Below are 14,899 nucleotides of genomic sequence, written 5' to 3'. Positions count from 1 at the left end.
GTTCTCAAAAATATAAAATAGCAGTTCAGATTTCATAGGCTGGAAGTGTTTTAAAACATATGAAAAACATTTTCTACCTGCCATTTTAAGAAGCACCTTAGCATTCATATAGGACCATAGCCCACACATCAAATGACCTGCAATGCAGATTACATTTTAAGGCCCCCTTTATACTATGCTGTTCTATTGCAGTGAGCTACTGCATACAACAAGTGGTTGTAAAGGCTTAAAGTGTTACTAAACCCACAACAGTAAAATCAGTCTGTATATGCAGTAATACATGCTTGTTATCCTCACTGTGGAATCTAAGGGGTTAATTCTCTGCATTGTGTAAAAATTTTTTTTGTTCAGAGGCTTGGCATAGTGGGTGGTGTTTAATTTGATATCCATTATATTTAAAGTGGTAATAAACCCAAAACCAAAAATGTACTATATTGCAATTTACCAATCATTAGATGTTGTGGCTGCATTAGTTTTCTTTTTTCAGGCTTTTTCCCTCTGTTTGAACCTGGTCAGTAAAAAAACCTCCTGTATTAGTGTGCCTCCAAGCTGGATGAAGGAGCGCAGGAGACACATTTGGACAGCAGCATTTTCAGTCTGGGGGGGGAGGGGAGTATTAGATTTACTAACAGATTTAAATACACTAACAAATTGGAGCCAAATTTTTTAGCTGAAGGCCAGTTCACACTACAAAAACTCACTCCAGATATGTTTTTACAGTTGACGCCACACGCAGTTTTGGTGCAGTTTTGATGCGGTTTGCTATGTTCCAGTATGGTTCTGTGCAGAAAATATGCAGCATATTCTATTTTTTTCTGCATCAGAAACTGACTGGAACTGACTGCACTGGTGTGAACTAGGGCCATTGGAATACATGGAAAACACTGCACACATTTTTGATGCAGAAAAAAAGCGCACCGGGCTTCATCTAGTGAACTAGCCCTAATAGATTATAAGCAGTTACAGCAAACAGTTTCCTTTTTTCCTTTTGAGATAAAGGTTTTACATCAATAAAAAAGCTGATCATTGTAAGCACTCCTGTCAGTGTTAAATGGTTTGTCTCATCCCTGTAACTGTATCTCCAAGACAGCGTGTTCTTTTGAAAAAAAACAACACAATCACTGGCTAGATCACCAGGTGAAAATAAAGAAAAGAAAGCCTAAAAAAGAAAATAAATGCAGCCACTACATCTAAGAATTGGTAAGCTGCAATATAATAAGTGCTTTTGGGTTTAATACTGCTTTAAGCTGTGCCTAGTTTTTGAAAAGAGTTCTGGCTAGCTAAATATATAACCTTAACAATGACTATCAATGTGTGAATGCCGTGTGTATCAAATACAAAGCCTTGAAAAAAGATCATTTTTACAGACATTTTATGAGGCAAAATACTGCATTTTACTGACAAGACCTTTACACAAACACAAAATGAACAGAATGCAGGTACTCGGGAGTCCATTTTTGTTTACACAATATTGGTTGCTATGACCATTCTTTTGAAATAAAGAAAAATATTTTTAGTCCCCTCTTTGCTCCGTATGAATCCACTATAATACAAGTTTACAATGGCAAAGCGATACATTTGGACATTTCTGTAACTAATTTAAAATTGAGGTCCAATAAGCAAAACATGCATCTCTGCCATGTTAATGCTTAGCAATGCTCTGAATATACTGCCTGCATAAAGTTCCTTCCATCAAAAGATAACCATCACAGAAACTTCAATACATATGAATTAAAAGAGCACACCATGTGTCTGATAGTATATTTACTTTTGGCTTCTAAACCTTTGGTAACTGTGGGCTTTCCATCAGCGTTTTTAATTTTCCAAAAGACAACTATGCCTTGGTGCACAAAAGACAAATGAGCCGCTTATCTAAAGTACACAAATAAACGTGTATTACTTGTCCAATAAATTCCCGATGAGGAGAAATGTAATTACATCCTGACACTGCTAGTTTGCAAGTATTGTGTACAGGTCAACAATTACTAAACCTGCTAATTTCCTAATTGCTTGTGCCTTGTCAGCTAGTACAATTTATGCATGCATGAAAGGGGTCATATACAGTAAATTCTGCAGTTATTACCCCAGCATGCAGATTTCACAATATGATGACCATGGTCTTAAACCGTTCATAAATAAATGGGCTAAGTGGAAGAAAGTACCAAATCAAAAGTAGAAATATAAATACCGTGATCTGTGATCTTGCAGGTTACCAAATAAAGCTCTTTGAGTCTTCGGCCTTCCTTTGCTATGACTTCTACACATCTGTACAGACACAAAAGACAAAAGATCATTTCTTAAATTACATTTTTTAAACAATAAAATGCCAGTAACACGTACATAGCACAGAAAAAAATGATCAGCACGGAATTTAGTGTTTGCTCCATTTAAGAGTGAAAACAACCTGTTAAAATACAGCAGGTTCCACCTCACTTTGTCACCAAGTATATAATAGGGACCATTGTGAACCTTTGTAAGACTGCCTTGACACCGGTATACAAACACTTGCAAACAAAGGAATGATGGCTACATGTGACCTAAGCAGAAAAGAGTTTAGTGAGTTCTCTAAGCATCCAACACTTCACTTTATTAGGCTCTTCCGATGAATGTACCCAATAATGTCCACCAGTGGCCTGGTAAAACAAAACAGGGACTCCAGTGGTAAGGTATTCTCAACACATTCCCCAGTCTCATCCAACTTCCCAGCTACTAGAAACTGAAATGAAGGATTTCCATGGAATCTTCCAACTATGGATTAAAGAAGAATTTCAGGATCGTGCTAAAATCTGTACAATAGCCATGACTGGATAGATAAGCAAAACCACTAATGTGTATTTTTTTATAGTAAATGTAAACTTTGTATAAAACTCACTGTTTTAAAAAAACGTGATGTCATTTTTTGCACAACTTCTTTTTGAATCCCAGAGCTTTGGGAGGAGGGATCTCAGAAGCGGCTCAGAAGCTTCCTATTAGTGTTCATTGCCGCTCACTGAGACAATTCCCATCCAATCCTGAGATTTAGAGTCTTGAGTGGGTGGGCCCATGGGTGTGTGTGCAGCAGATCACCCACATCTGTCCACCCAAATTGCTGCACACTCTTCTAATTTCCTTTTTTTTGTGGGCAACTATCCCGTACATTATACCATCAGAATCGCATGAGAATATCATGAGATTTGCACAACATGCAGGCACAGATGGAGACTCCCGGTCTGTCAGTGAAAGAGTTAAGTCATAGGAGGCGGACAGACCTGGAGTCTCCAGGCCCAACAATCTAACGATGTAGCATAGTGGGAAGATCAGACCAGCACTCTGAATCTCACAGCTCACCCCACTGCAGTGAGCAGCAATGCTTGCTTTACAAGGGACTGCAGGGGGGAATGTACAAGACCGGTTGCCAAGGAGAAAAAGGGCGTATCAGCCACAGGTCTTGTGAACAGGATATGAGGGGGATAGAAGGCCTTTCATGCAATAAAGAATGCTGGATTTCTCATGAACTAGAGGACTATATATGATAACACTGAAAATTTATATATAAATTACATTTTTTCCCGCAGTTTTGTTGTCACACAGTGACATTTATTTCCACTACCTGATACTCAGAAATTAGAAAGTAGTTCAGCACAATCATAATTGTCATTTGATGTTTTAGAGTGCATGTAATTGTAAAAACATTTTAACTTGTGTTAGCTTCCCCTATACCTGTAAAATATCATTATACCCAAGAACAACAATTTAATATATCACAACCTAGTAGTCCTTAGATAACTGCATTGCCTTTCTGTTTTTAGGTCTTTTATTTAAATTTAGTTTTGATGTCGGCCTAGGATAGGAAGTGTGTTTCTATTGCAGAACACCTACCCCAACCTCATTACAGTAAAACAGGGAGACAGTGCTCTGTAGTTCACAGAAGAGAACTGAGCAGGAAGAATAACTCTATTTAATACAACACTGCAGAACATAGAGGAAAAACAGATTACTGGATATCTAGCAAGATCAACCGTTTTTTTCTTTTTGTTTTGGGCTTATTGAAAAGATATAACAAAACATTTTTAATGGTATACTTAACAGACAAAAAGAAAGCAAATAAGAGAAGTTAATTGTTAGAGTTTACATACATATACAAATATTATTTATTTGGCTACATAATAGGTATGGAATCTGTTACCAATGAAACGATTTATAATGATGAACATGTCAATCAAAATGTAACCACTTGCCCTCCAGAGGATTTACCCCCCTTCCTGACCAGGCCATTGTTTGTGATACAGCGCTACGTTACTTTAACCGACAATTGTGCAGTTATGCAACGCTGTACATAAATTAATTTTATGTCCTTTTTTCCCAAAGAGCTTTCTTACAGTGGTATTTGATCACCTGTGCATTTTTATTTTTTGTTCTATAAACAAAAAAAGACCTATACTTTTAATAAAAAAAGCCAAAAACTATATTTTTTTACATTTTGCTATAAAACATATCCAGTAAAAAAAAAAAAAAAATTTCTTCATGAATTTAGGTCAAATGTATTCTGCTGCATGTCTTTGCTAAAAACAATCCCAGTACATGTAAATTAATTGGTTTACGTGAAAGTTATAGCGTCTACAAAATAGCAGTATATATACTGAAATTTTATTTTTATTTTCCTTTACTAGTAATGGCAGCAATCAGCGACTTATAGTGGGACTGCAGCGGACATTCTGACACTGGGTGGAACTAACTGCCACTGACATCCCCAGTGGCACTAATACAGTAATCAGTGCTAATAAAAAGCACTGACACTGTACTAATGACACTGGACAGGAAGGAGTTAACATCTGGGGCAATCAAAGGGTTAACTGTGTGCTGTTTTACTGTATGTGTTGTGTGTTTTACTTGGGAAACATATTGCTGTGTATATACACAGCAGCATGCTACTGCTGGCAGGAGAGAGACCTGTGTTGTTTACACACAGGCCTCTCTCCTGTCAGTGATACTCGGCAATCGCCGGGTACGGGCGGGGAATCTCCGACCAGGACCCGGAGATCGACATCTGTAGCTGCCAATGGAGGTGCGGGTATGGTGGCGTGCATGCACCCCTACCCGAAAATGCAAAATCAGACACATACACACACATATGTGTGTGTGATTTTGTAAAGCCCTGCCACCCTGTCGCAGTAGTTCTACTATAAGGCAGTAGGTAAGCGGTTAATCTTAACCTCAACCTACCCCTATAGCCAAACCTAAAATTATCCCCTATATGTAAACACAAAAAGGCCAACTATACTTATGTACTTCAATTTTAACCACTTGCCCTCTGGAAGATTCACCCCCCCTTCATTACCAGGCCATTTTTTGCTATACTGTGCTGCGCTACTTTAACTGACTATTGCGCGGTCATGCAACACTGTACACAAATTAAAGCTATAACTTTTCTTTTTTTTTTCTTACACAAATAGAGCTTTCTTTTGGTGGTATTTGATCATCCCTGGGTTTTTTATTTTTTTGCGCTATAAATTAAGAAAAAGACCGAAATTTTAAAAACTATGTAGATTTTTTACTTTTTGCTATAAAACATATCCAATTAAAAAAAAAAATAAAAAATTTCTTCAGAAATATAGGCCAAAATGTATTCTACTACATGTCTTTGGTAAAAAAAAATCCCAATAAGTGTATCTAAAGCCAAAACAATCTTTTTAGTTTTGTATAAAGTGGCAAGGGTAGGACCCAGGTCAAGGTTTTTTTTTTTTAATATTATTGTTGTTTGTGTCCACCCTGGGGAACACATTGGAACAAATGTCCTCACTGGTAGATTTCATATTTTCTGGTGACAACTCAAAAAATTTAAATTTTCCTTTCACTTACCATCCCAGATACAGAGCAGGAAGTAAGAAAGGATCTCTCCAATGAAATGATATTGGATCTTAGTCATATGACATCAGAGTAGGTTTACTCATAGGAAGAATCCTGCTAAGCTCCTGTTCCCATATGAACACACACAAAAAAAAAAATTGCATTTGCATTTTTTGTACCAGAGACATTGATTATCAAAACCAATAGTGTGGGTGAATCTTGTCTGTGAGAAGACAGAGTACAATATAAACAGAAGTTTTATCCTTTCCTCACAGTATCAAAATATATACATAAAAAAAAAAAGAAGTTTTGGCCTGACATACATTTTAAATGACTGGTAAAGCAACCGGTATCCATACCGCCATCTTGCACAATATGTTTTATAAGACTGCTCTAATTTCATGAGATTGTGACTGTCCTGATTCTGATACTCCAGGATTGTTTCTGCTCCTCCTGTGACTAATGTTCCTTCCTGCTCTAAACAGAGGATTCCTCAGGGAAAGGCTGACATTCAGCTCTGCTCCCTGAATGTCCTACCATATTTTACATCCAAGCTCAATGTGAGAACCCCCAACTCCAGTCCCTCATGTCTGTAAAACAGGATGTTCTCATCTAACGTGCCACTAGAGGGCAAGTAGGTTAATGACTGTTTCACTTACTTTTCCCAGTAAAATGTTGCTGAGCACTGTGTTTCTGAGTCTGTGTATAAATACTTACTAAACAGGAGAAATGTAATTAAAAGTGAAAAACTTTTGAGGTGAAAGACTTCAGAACAATTTACTTACCAGACAAAAGAGAACAAAAGCTGGGAAATGTAACAGATAAATATCTAAATATTGCCCTAATTAGGACACACTATATAACATGACATACAGTATAACTTACAAACTCCAAAAGGAATTACAAACTCCAAAAACTGTTCAAAGTTTCTTAATTCATTGCTACCAATCAGAAAATCTGTTGAATGCAGTAAATAGATAGCTGATAGCCTTCTATACGCTATTTATTAAAAAATAAAAAAATCAGGAATCAGGTGTTGGCTTGGAGTATGATGCTCCCTTGCTTAGTACAAACCAAAGAAAAAAAAAACACAGCGAGGATGTGTTCACAAGCAAAACTACACCAAGTTCAGTATATGAACCACTGATGTATTTATACACATTGATCATGTCCCCCCTTAATCTCCTCTTCTCAAGAGAGAATAAATTCAGTTCCTCTAATCTTTCCTCATAGCTGATCTCCTCCGTGTCTCTTATTAGTTTGGTCACCCTTCTCTGTACTTTCTCCAGTTCCCCAATGTTATTTTTGTGAATTGGTGCCCACAATTGAACTGAATGTTCCAGATGAGGTGTTACTAATGATTTGTACAGGGGTAATATGATATCGCTCTCTCTCTCTGGAGTCTATACCTCTTTTAATACAAGAGATGATTTTGCTCGCTTTAGAACCCGCAGCTTGGCATTGCATGCCATTATTAAGCTTGTGATCTACCAGAACCCCCAGATCCTTCTCCACCATTTATTCCCCCAGTTGTACTCCCCCTAGTATGTATGATGCATGCATATACTTAGCCCCCAAGTGTATAACCTTACATTTATCAACATTAAACCTCATTTGCCACATAGTTGCCCAATTAAACAGTGCATTGAGGTCGGCTTTTAATCAATATTTAAACAGTACAAACACAAAATGGAAACAATACCCATAACAAATAATTTGACTGGTTTACACTTAAAAACTCAACACAAAATGACAAATTATCAGCCCCTGATATTTACAATCACTGATTTTTACAAACTGTCCCTAAATTTACTGACAGTTGCCAACACTGATACAGCAATCTTCTTTTTTATTTTAATAAACGTTATTGATATGTAGGGGGCAGATACACTTCTCTGCTGAAGCGTAATGATAAGGTCACAGAAATCAGGTGGACAGAGGGGCAGGCAGAGCATTAGTCCTGTTACACAGCAGCCACCTCCCTTTGCATGTCTGGGCACAGAGACAATTACTGTCTGGCTGTAATCTCTGGGGAAAGCATGCGCATTGCAGTGAAAACCTGAAGTAATCTTTCAAGTGAATATTTTACTTAGGAAATTATTGTATGAATTAAAGCAGCAGTAAACTGGCGGCGGGCACAGCTGCAGCATTGGGAACAAGTCCCCCTCCCTCCTAGATTGTAAGCTCGTAAGAGTAGGGCCCTCTTACCCCTCGTACGTTGTTTGTTGTTGTTGTACTGTGCCATGTATTGTCCCCCCTATTGTACAGCGCTGAGCAAACCCTTTGGCGCTATATAAACTCGTAGTAATAATAGTAGTAATAATAATAAGTTACATGTTCCATATTCTACATATAGCACTATCCTTTTACAAGTAGAATCCCCACCAAGTTACTATCACAATCCTTCCCCTGAAGTACAAATATCATCAAATAAATTTTTAGTAAACTTGATTTACCCTCTAATAAATATTAGTGTATACAAATAAAGTCCAAAACCAAAAAAAAACAAAAAACATCAAAAACCCAAAGTCCAAAATAAAGTCCCCAAACAAATATTACTTCAAGAAAAAATCTTTATCTGTAATATCTTAATTCTTCATATCTTCAAACATCTTTGTGATATACTTCAAACCAAATCTTCATATACCTCAAAGGAAAAAACTCAACATGTGTATTATCTTCAAAAAGAGGGGTATATAAAACGTGCCACACGTGTTTCATGCACACAAAAAATTGACGTGCCACCACAACCGTGAAGAGAAATCCCTCAGCCTTAGGAATCAATCCACTGCATACCAATAGAGGAAGTGCATAGTTACCCTCAGAATGGTATCAAGGGTCTGAGTACTTCTTTCCAACCTTTTAGTATTCCTTCAGCCTTTCCAGTGATCCCTGTTGACAAAGTCCGGATGTGACGAAACGCGTCCGGGGCACGTGACGTGGTGACGTAGTGACGCTCTTCCGGAAGTGCGGTGACGGCCATTTTTGATCCTGGTACATGCGGCTGTGGCTTCCTGGAATCCTCATGGGGTTTTGAGGTACTGGGTACCTACCACAGGCAATTGGTTCCCCCTCGGGAGTGGGATGGTGTGGATACCTACACACTTGTGAGGAGAGGCAGGATTGTGAACAAATCGTTTTTGGTGTGGAAGCTGGTGTCATCTTATTTGAATGTAAGTTGCTACAATAAAGTGCTATAAGCTTTTATGATACATATTGATCCCTGGTCTGTTTATGAGGTCTGTGGGAAGTGGCTGGAAAGGCTGAAGGAATACTAAAAGGTTGGAAAGAAGTACTCAGACCCTTGATACCATTCTGAGGGTAACTATGCACTTCCTCTATTGGTATGCAGTGGATTGATTCCTAAGGCTGAGGGATTTCTCTTCACGGTTGTGGTGGCACGTCAATTTTTTGTGTGCATGAAACACGTGTGGCACGTTTTATATACCCCTCTTTTTGAAGATAATACACATGTTGAGTTTTTTCCTTTGAGGTATATGAAGATTTGGTTTGAAGTATATCACAAAGATGTTTGAAGATATGAAGAATTAAGATATTACAGATAAAGATTTTTTCTTGAAGTAATATTTTTTTGGGGACTTTATTTTGGACTTTGGGTTTTTGATGTTTTTTGTTTTTTTTTGGTTTTGGACTTTATTTGTATACACTAATATTTATTAGAGGGTAAATCAAGTTTACTAAAAATGTATTTGAAGATACATGTTCCACCCTAAAAAAGGATGGAACATGTAACATGTTCCCATTGGTGAATTTAGCCTTTAATCCCTTGCTAATGTATTGTACCAAATTCATGAATTATTTGCAACACTTTTGGTTCTGACAGTTACTTGTGCACCAAATTCAGATGAAGTGAAAGTGAAGCTAATACCAACTCTCTTTTGGTAGACAGAGAGAAAAACTGGCTCAGACAGAGTTTGTAAAAGTATCTGCATACCACATGAGCCAAGTTCTACGTAAGGTACATGAATTTTGCGCATTTTTCACCACTTTTAGAATGTATGAGAGACACTTTCACAAAATCTGCTTGTGCCAGTCTTAATGAATTCCAGGGGATGTTTCAGTATTTTATTTTGAATTTGGCACATTCACTGCAATGCAATGTAAAAGTGGTGCATTTTAGAACTACCTGAATTTCGTGCATCAGTCACTGCCAGAACCAAAAATGTTGCAACTTGGAGCAATACATGAATAAGATGGATTAACCCCAGAAAATAGTGCAGCAGCTTTATTGAATTTCCTCATATATTTTCCTATTTTGGGTTTAATAACACTTTATTATGCTTCCTTATTTACCCCTTACTATGCAATGCATGAATAAAGTATATGGCTTTGCATTGCTATTAGTATGCAACAGAAAACTATACTTGTTAGCTTTACGTTTGCATACATTTTAAGAATATCACCATTTGGTATTGAACTGAATGTTTGACTCTGGCCATTTTGTTGCCTCATTATGTAGTGGCACAGTAACAAATGTGTACTTTATATTTTGGCACACACTGGGCAACATGTGTGTTGTCTCTGTAAGCAGGAGTTTTAACTTGGTGACATTTTTCCCAGTTTCTGATTTCTAAACATCCTGCTTTCCAATTAAGCGAATGTTCCTGCTTAAAGTGTATATATGGTCAAAATTTAAAATCACATATTTATTTCCTCATTGTGTAATTATTTGTAGCCTACTCTGATTAATCGGAATGATTTTGAAGTTTGTAAAATTATTTTATGAAGATCCCCACACATTTACTATGCCCTATAAATATGTATGGCTATGCCACACAAAGCCTGCTGTCTGAACTACAGAGGTGCTCCAACAGCAAGATACATAATTAATTTGTTTTTTTTTTAGTAGAATAGGTGAAGTCTAGAACCCCTGTTGGATTTCTATTTGGTCATTATACCCATTTCAAACTTTTCCCTAACTTACTTTAAAAACAGTTGCTAAACATACACTTTAAATAGAATCATTATGACCATAATTAGTAGTGATCAATTCATGATACATAGCTAAGAGTTTATTAATATAAATGTAATTATTATCAAGATGTTTGATACTTACCCATGTCTTCATTTACTTTTCATAGACCAATTTTACTTGCAAAGTTAGATCTTCCATCACTGAATTTATTACGATCTCTGATCACTCTCCAGTAACGTTATCTTTTTATACACCATCCACCAAACTGAGTGGACATAGAGACTTAACTAAACCCTGCAAGATGATCAGACTGTGGTTGAATCCCTTTCTTGATCTTTACAATTTTATTTTGAAACTAATTCTTCTGGGAATGTGTCCATGCAAGCAATTTGGGAGGTCCACAAAGCTAAGATCAGGGGGGAGTCAATTGCCCATGGGTCATGCATAAAAAAAAAAAAATAGAAAGAAATCACAGAGTTGCTCGATAAGGTTCATGCCCTTCAACTTAAGCACAAGGCACTTTTCAACCCCGTTGATACTCAGCAATTGGCAGCCTTTCACACTTCCCTTTCTCACTGTCTAGACCATAGAGCCAGAGATAGACTTAGATTGTTTGCCCATCACTTTTATAAGTATGGGAATAAATGCAGGAGTCTATTAGCAAGACAACTGAAGAAACAACAGGCCCTATGCCATGTCCATAGTCTGACAGTCAAAAATAGAGAAATAATGGATACTCTATCCATAGCTAAGGAGTTTCAACAGTTTTATACATTCCTTTTTAACCTCTGACCTTCCTTTCCTGCTGTGAATGACATGACTCAGACTGATGGAATTCAGGGTTACCTACGGGACTCAACATTCTTTGCACTTTCCCCTCAGGTTATAGAAGAACTTGAATGCCCAATCACCACTGAAGAATTAAGTAGTACTGTTGCTGGCCTTCCACAGGGTAAGAGCCCGGGGCCTGATGGCTTCCCTAACCAATACTATAAGAAATTCTTTCCCAACTTAGCTACCCCAATATGTAATTATTTTACCCTCACTTTTCCGCTAAACATAGGCCCATTTCCATTTTGAATGCGGATACTAAGTTACTGGTCAAGATTTTGTCAGTTAGCCTTCAGGAACTTGTTGTGACCTGGCCAGATTGGTTTCATGGTGGGTCGTGAAACCAGGGACAATACCATCCGGGCTTTGCACATCCTTCACTGGGCCCAGCATGGTCCTGCTCGCACGCCCTATGTGGCGCTGTGGATGTACGCCAAAAAGGCCTTCGATGGGGTAAGTTGGGCCTATATGGAGGAGGTGCTTCAAGGACTGGGCCTTGGTGCTTGAATGATGGGCTGCTTTCTGGCTCTTTATCGAGACCCTAGTGCCTGTGTCAAAGTCAATGGTAAGCTCTCTGACCATTAGGCTATCCCCACTATTGCCTTTAGGGGGCTATCCTTGGTTTGCACCGGGGGAGGATAATGAGTTTTTGCACTCCTCGGGAATAGACAGAAATGTTTCCTGTGCTAAATTTGCCCAGCAGGGTATCCTTTTACCCCCCTCCATTTTAAAATATTCCTACAGCACTTTCCCACTAGCTGACTTGAGATACCATCAGCTGAAATATTTTTTAACGAAGTTAGAGCCCCAGCCACGTTCTCAAACCACACTTATGCTGTTTGAATCTGTGTATTCAACTTCCCGATTGGAGACATTTATTTTCCCAAATGTATTAACTTGTCCTAAGCTCCCTTTCTATGCCTGTTCCATACTGTATCAGGGAATAGGAAAGGGAACTTAGTTTGGAATTTACCTCTTCACAGATTCAGAGGCTTATTAGATTAACACATACTACCTCTATTAGTTGCCATACCCAGGAGACAGCTATAAATTTCTTACTAGGTGGTACAAGACCCTGTCCCGTTTATCTCAGATGTTTTCCACAGCTTATGCCCACTGTTGGAGAAGGTGAGACCAGCGTGGTCCATTCCTCCACCTTTGGTGGTCTTGTCCTAAGCTTGCTATCACCCCTTGGATTAAAAAAGCAACCCTTAGACCTATAGAAAGTTCTCCCTTCTAATTTCTTCTTCAAGTGTTTCAATCCTCGATTAAACTTTATAAGAGAAGTGTTACTCCCCATCTGTAAAATACAGCCAAATACCTAATTTCCAGGTTCTGGAAACAGACCAATTGCCCCACACCTTTAGACTGGAAGAGGGAGGTAGATATGATCATGGAAGCAGAACGCTGGGTACATATGATTATAAACCAACAGGAGAAATATAAAGATGTATGGTCGAGCTGGATGTATTATTCTGCAGAGATCCCCAACAATTGAGAATTTCTGTGTGTGTGTGTGTGTATTTTGCCGGGTGTTAGTTGGTTAGGATGTTCTTTTTTTGTGTTTCTCCTTTTTCTATCATTTCCTAACTCATTGACCAGTAGCAAATCCCATAATTTGTACACTTCTTTAGGCTTGTTTGTGGTTGTTTATAATATTTTACAAGATACCTAGACTGTACCTTGACCTTGCTTATTTTGCTGTTATATTTTCAAAGTGTGAGCTCTACTGTGCAATGTTTCTACTTGGTACTAGCTTGTCAATGACTTCCCACTGTGTTTCTTTGTACTGCCTTTAAACATTAATAAAGTTTTAGCATACAAAAAATAAATATTATTATTATTGAGATGCTATGCATTACAGCTATACTTTTTGTGTGTTTCTGTATAAGGGTAAGTGATCAGGGTTCTTTACATTTCACAAGCAATGAACAACATCCCTAAAACCACAATTGTAATGTTGCATCTTGTTAAAACTACTACATAAGCATCAGCTTCTTTGCTAAAAAAGGTTTTTAATAAATTAATGTTTAACCTAATTTAACTAAAACATGTATTCTGCTGCTGTCAAATTACCAAAACCTTTGCATAAAATTTTGAAAAAAAATCCTCCCATCAGAATAAAATGTTTTAGACGTCAAAAGGAAGTCAAGGAAAGTAGAGGCTTTTGAAGGACAAACCTTAGGTCTTGATTTTGCTACTTTTTTTTATTTTACTCACTACTAGGCATCGCATTAACATACTTTTAAGTGTCTCCTGCTCATAGCAAAGTTCATGAATAGCATGAATTTAGAATGTGCGTGTGTGCTGTCATTGAGGAACATCAATGTGCCAAGGCTGTGATTAACACCGAAGGTGCAGCTTCAAAGTCTATTTGAGGGCTTTGAGGAATGGTAAGTAGCATGCTATTCAGGGCAACTTTTTATACATATTAGCCAAATTGAAGAAGCTCAAGTGATGAATGGGAGAGTGACATATTGACTCCATTATATTTTAGGTGAAAAAAAAAAGATTTCAAACTCAGTGGAATAGTCCAAGGGACTGTAACCTCTAAATGTCTTTGCTCAACTGTCTAACACAAGAGCATGCACATAAAGATATTTTGAGAAGGTTTAGTGGTTGAGTATACAACCTCACAGATTGCTTTCTTACTTTCAGACTTTGTAACATGTCAGCCTCACAGAAAACAATATTAGGTGCAATGAATGGTGTCACAGGCACAGCCAAACAGCAGACACATATCTGTAGTTCAATAAGTACAGCATGTGCTTTTACCTACAGTTGTGACCAAAATTATTCAACCCCCAATGCTGTAAAGGGGTTTAGGGACTATAGTGTACATTTGGAATTGTATTCAGAATCAAATCCTACAAGGACGTTGTAACTACCCAAATGCAACTAAAATGACATCAATTGTTTATGTAATACAGTAGTAAATGGTTCTTATGTGGTTTCTTCATTGCCACAATTATTCAACCCCTTAAAGACTACCACTCTGAAGAACAGAGGTTCATACAGGTGCTTTCCATCAGGTATTGAAAACACCTGTGGATGTCACCGAGCAGCAATCAAGCATAATAAGCACCAATTAGGCAGCTTTAAAATGACTGTGATACTCAGCTCCTTCTAGACATTTACTGGTGTGGTTACAAACATGGTGAAGGCAAGAGAATGGTCCAGGAAGACAAGAGAAGAGGTGATTTCTCTTCACAGGAAGGGCAATGGCTATAAGAAGATTGCAAAGATGTTAAACATACCAAGAGACACCTTAGGAAGCATCATTCGCAAATTCAAGGCAAAGGGCAC

The 14,899-nt window shown here is 37.8% G+C and overlaps 1 protein-coding gene across 1 annotated transcript in view; it reads right to left on the bottom strand.

The window, feature by feature from the left end:
* Positions 1-14,899, bottom strand: part of FBXL17 (F-box and leucine rich repeat protein 17) — a 953,351-nt gene that overhangs the window by 376,443 nt on the left and 562,009 nt on the right. Inside the window, exon 7 of the mRNA XM_089654419.1 lies at positions 2,189-2,265. Coding sequence (XP_089510545.1) covers positions 2,189-2,265 — 77 coding nt within the window. The remainder of the gene's footprint in view (positions 1-2,188; positions 2,266-14,899) is intronic.

The sequence above is a fragment of the Staurois parvus genome, unplaced genomic scaffold (assembly GCF_062004578.1).
Source record: "Staurois parvus isolate SC_StPar_1 unplaced genomic scaffold, SC_StPar_1.0 ptg000768l, whole genome shotgun sequence".
NCBI classification, from domain to species: Eukaryota; Metazoa; Chordata; class Amphibia; order Anura; family Ranidae; genus Staurois; species Staurois parvus.
The sequence above is the reverse complement of the archived record's forward strand: the minus strand, read 5'-3'. Positions and strand labels throughout refer to the sequence as shown.